Source organism: Gymnoscopelus braueri (assembly GCF_963280865.1).
Source record: "Gymnoscopelus braueri genome assembly, chromosome: 20".
NCBI classification, from domain to species: Eukaryota; Metazoa; Chordata; class Actinopteri; order Myctophiformes; family Myctophidae; genus Gymnoscopelus; species Gymnoscopelus braueri.
In genome coordinates, this window is record NC_137622.1 from 17323410 (window position 1) to 17328409 (window position 5000).

General features: G+C 45.0%; 1 protein-coding gene across 6 annotated transcripts in view; it reads left to right on the top strand.

The window, feature by feature from the left end:
- Window positions 1-5000, top strand: part of LOC308076108 (transcription factor COE1) — an 82058-nt gene that overhangs the window by 11563 nt on the left and 65495 nt on the right. For all 6 annotated transcript variants that reach the window (XM_080416222.1, XM_080416223.1, XM_080416225.1 and 3 more), the window contains exon 6: window positions 2126-2194. In XM_080416222.1, coding sequence (XP_080272348.1) covers window positions 2126-2194 — 69 coding nt within the window. The remainder of the gene's footprint in view (window positions 1-2125; window positions 2195-5000) is intronic.

Genomic DNA, 5000 nt, shown 5'->3' on the forward strand with positions numbered 1-5000 from the left:
TTATTCTTTATTAACTATTGCCAAAGAAAATGTATATTACTATACTAGTATAGAATATTGTTTGTAATTTCTCATTTTAGTTATAGTTTTGGCGACATCAGACCTCAGGTTGCCCTGTTAGAACTCCCAGAATTCATGAAACCCACTCCAAAACTAATGTTGTATGGTCCTAGCACATTTTGGAAAGTAAGTTTTCAAAAATGGTAGGCATATGTTTCAACTTACATAAATAAACACATTTCCGGTACACTCACAAGTAAAAATTGTGTTTAGAGGAGTTGTCAAAAAACACATTTATGTGGAACAGGTATTGTGAAAGATATACCAGCGAAACATTATATCAAATATAACTTTTGCGTAATTGAAAAAGTTTGACAAAGTAATTCATTTGAAACTTACATAAAAGCAACAACAGTGTGTGTGTGTGTGTGTGTGTGTGTGTGTGTGTGTGTGTGTGTGTGTGTGTGTGTGTGTGTGTGTGTGTGTGTGTGTGTGTGTGTGTGTGTGTGTGTGTGTGTGTGTGTGTGTGTGTGTGTGGGGGGGGGGGCAGGCTAAGAAGAAAGAGACATGCTCTGACAATGAAAACTGATTTGCATTTAAACAGTAAATACATATACTTTTGTATAGTTGTATATATTGCAATAATAATGTGTTGTTGTCACAAAATCCCAAGGCACACCTGGTCTTGTCTCCCGGCACACCATTTGGGAACCACTTCTGTAGAACGCTCATAATCACAAAAACAAAAGAAGAATTTGCCTGCTCGCCTCAAAAGACCTAAGGCGGTGGAGAAAATAAATTCTTTGTTTCAATGTGGTCTTTCCAGGATAACAGATGGTCTATCTATTGTTACACCCAAGAATTTGTATGAAAATCTGTTAGATTCTTTCCATAATGGATAACAATAGGAACTTTATGAGAGTCAGATGGGGAACCAAATACAATTTCTAACATTTTCTTTGCGTTAATCACGACAGCATTATTATCACGCCACACCATCGTCTGACAAAGTTTGGCATTCCAAGGTCGTTGTTTGGTATTTTAAGTCCCATAAAGCCTTTTGATCACTTGCGTCCTTATTATAACCTTTGCCGAAAATAGCATATCTATAAGCTCACAATGTGTCGCAACTCGCAACGACATTTGCTGTATGGTGGGGGGGGGGAGTGGACCAAGAGCCAATTCGGGTCAAGTTCACCAAGTACAGTATAGAGGGTTTTAAGTGGTGAAGCATTTTACTTTCACTTTTCTGTTTATCCATTTAATCATGTCATGGTCACTTGGAAGGAAAGTTACTGGACCATTGTTTAGTACTACCTCAGTGGGACTTTTTTGCCCCTGTGTAACTATACCTCTGGAACCAAGTTGGAATTAGGTTCCTGCTGTTGAAATGGAGATAAAGTTCATGAGTTCCAAGTTTCTCCACTCTGCTTTGACTTATCTTCTCTATTAAAGCATATAGAGAGACAGATGGTAATGTAGGAAAGCTGAGAGGGAGATAGCATAAGAGACAGTCACTAGGAAAGCTGAGAGGGAGACAGCGTAGGGGTAGGGGAGACAGACAGTAGAAAAGCAGAGAGGGAGACAGTGTGGGAGAGACAGAAGAGAGAAGCATCTTTTGCCGTGATGTCAGCAGACAACGAGCTGAAGAGAAACCTAGTTATAATCCTCATCATAGGCTCCCATTCCCCTCTCCCGTTCCCCTCAAGTCTTTCCACGTTCTTTCCCTGGTTGTAAATGATAAATGGTAAATCGACTGGATTTATATAGCATTTTTCCCAGTCTTTCCGACCACTCAAATGCGCTTCACAATGTCCTTCACATTCACCCATTCACACACCGCAACGGTGGAACACTGTTACACATTACTCATTGATGTGGTACACGTTCACACACACCGACGGTGGAGGCACCCTGCAAGGCACTGACCTGCTCATAGGAAGCAGTTATAGGGGTTCAAGTGTCATGCTCAAGGACACTTCAACAAGCAGCCATGAGGAGCTGGAACTCGGAACCTTCCGGCTCCCAGGCGGCTGCTCAACCTAGATTGTTGTCTTATTGCCTTCCAGTGTTGTTCACTAAATGTCACCGTGTAGTAACCAAACCATCTCTGCCTCCCCGCCAGTCGATGCTGTGACAAGAAGAGCTGTGGCAACAGGAACGAGACGCCATCTGATCCCGTCATCATCGACAGGTAAGGAAACCTCCCTCTCTAGCCTCTGCCCAAACACTGTCATACCAATAACAGCATGTGTGTGTTTGCCTCTGTGTGCAGTGTGTGTATACGGTATAATATACAACAGTATATATGTGAGTGTGTCTGTATAGATGTACTGTATACAGGAACCTCTCTGCTTTGGTGAGACAGGAACTGAGAAGCAAATTTACATGATAACAAAAAATGGGTCAGTTGCCTCATCTAATATCCAAATGAGGTGAAATTAGGTCAAAGTTACTGTGCATATTTGCCACTAACTTGAAAAACCACCATATGGACTGATGTAGGCCTATGTGTAAAATTGCAGTAACTCTTGTCGTGTCTGTGTGTATGTGTGTGTGTGTGTGTGTGTGTGTGTGTGTGTGTATATAAATCTCTTGTGGTGGGTGTGGTACCGCTGGTCGTTTGTTGTTATTCACATGCGCACACACATGCGTGTGCACACACACACACACACACACACACACACACACACACACACACACACACACACACACACACACACACACACACACACACACACACACACACACACACACACACACACACACACACAGTGTCCACCCTTTGCCTGCCACCATAAACAAACTCTCACCCAAGCTGTAGTTCACATGATTTATGATCAATCAGGGTAAAGAAAAGCCCTTCATATTTATGGCCCGTCCATCACAGAGCAGTGCACGTTTATGCGTGAATGTGTGTGTATGTGCTTGCGTGTGTGTGTGTGTGTGTGTGTGTGTGTGTGTGTGTGTGTGTGTGTGTGTGTGTGTGTGTGTGTGTTTGTGCACGTGCGTGCACACGTGCACTTGTGTGTGTGAGAAGGAAAATCGTTGGCTGACACTGAAGTGATTGTTTAGCGTTGAAGTGGTCAAGTTGTTGAAATACTGATGGCTCCAATCGCTCTGAAACCCTGTAACATAGAAGCTTCTGTATATTTTTGTATTTATGATTTGAATATTGTGTGTGTGTGTGTGTGTGTGTGTGTGTGTGTGTGTGTGTGTGTGTGTGTGTGTGTGTGTGTGTGTGTGTGTGTGTGTGTGTGTGTGTGTGTGTGTGTGTATGTACAGTATGTGTGAGTGTTTTGTGTGAGTGTGTTAATGAGGCGGTGACCTGTACAATCAGATGAACACAGCTGTCCTGTTCTCACTGCGGCTTTGTCAGAAGTCGCTCTCTCTACCTGTGTGCAATGTGTGTGTGTGTGTGTGTGTGTGTGTGTGTGTGTGTGTGTGTGTGTGTGTGTGTGTGTGTGTGTGTGTGTGTGTGTGTGTGTGTGTGTGTGTGTGTGTGTGTGTGTGTGTGCCAGCCCTGTTCCGCTTCAGTGATGCGTAAGGCCTCACCTCAGCGCTCTCGCAGACAGCTGCACTCCACCACGTGGCCTCAGTCAACAACTCGCCTGCCCGCCCGTCACTCTTTGCACGTGCACGCGCACGTGTACGTATGCGCACTGCCCTCGTGCACTTGCCATGTTTTTGTCTTTGCATGCACATGCAGTACTTGTTGAGTTTCTCCTCCTTGTGTGCGTGCATGTGCGTGTGTGTGTGTGTGTGTGTATGTGTGTGTGTGTGTGTGTGTGTGTGTGTGTGTGTGTGTGTGTGTGTGTGTGTGCATCCTGGTCGCAGGGTTTGGGGACGTTCGGCTTCGTCCTCAGTGCCACTGAACAACAGGGACGCTTCGTTGAGGCAGATCTGCAGTCTGTCTCTACGAGCAAGCGGCCTGCGTTTGCGTTGTGTTGTTGAGGCCAGAATTCCCTCGACGCTGAAAGGCTCAGGTGTGAGGGCCGTGTTAACGAACAACAAATTAGAACAGGGAGGTGTGTGGGGTGGGGGGCATAAAAACAGCAATACCTCTCTTTTCCTCTCCAGCGAACACAGCTTCTGGACAGGAAAATAGGTCAGGTGAGAGGAGTTTCCAACGAGGGGGGGGTGGGTTGTGTCGGCCGGAGGGGCACCAAAGACAGAGAGGAAGAGGAGGTAGAGGACGAGGAGGGCCTTCGCGTGCTCATTTAGTACAAATATATTCCTTGGCAGTCGTAATAATCAGGCTTCCATAAACAAACAAACAACTGCGAGGGTGAAACCGACTCAATTACCGGTGAGGTTCCCCATCGTTCACATTCATAAAGAAATACCATCAGCGGACCCCTTTTCTCCTCCCTTGAAGTTATTTAGTTCGTTAAACAAGGGCTCGTTAGCCCTCTGCTGTTTTCGCTGGAGATGATTAGATTTTACAGCCCTAATTAGGCGGGCCAGCTCTAACTCTTCTGGAAGAGTAATGGGTCTGATTGCCTAATTAGCTGCCTCTCGTTAAGATGGGGGGAGAGAAACAGGCCACTGCAGCAAAACCGCAGGAATGAGGAAAAATAAAGTCAGCTAATGAGAAACTTATTTGATTGTTAGGAGAACAAATCTGGTACAATGTGGATCAGCAGCAGTGCTCTGGGTCCTGTCGTCTTTCACGCAGAGAGAGCTCTCTCTCTGTCTGTCTCTCGCCCACCCCGTGCATGTTCCTTCATGTTCAACAAAACATGTTTGGACATTAAAGACTCCACCAGAAGCCACACGATGAAGATTTTAATTATGAAACGTGTTTGTTTAGTCTGTGATAGCGAAATAGGCACCCTATCCTCGCTCCCTCACACATTTTGCTCAAGAGAAAGCTGAAGTATATCTCCCACATTGTTTTTGTCTTTCATGCTATTTTTGGGCTCCTTTGTAATGACTGTTGCGGTTGTTTGGCACCGCTCATTTCACTGCGAGAAGTCTCCTTGGTGTCAAACTCGTCA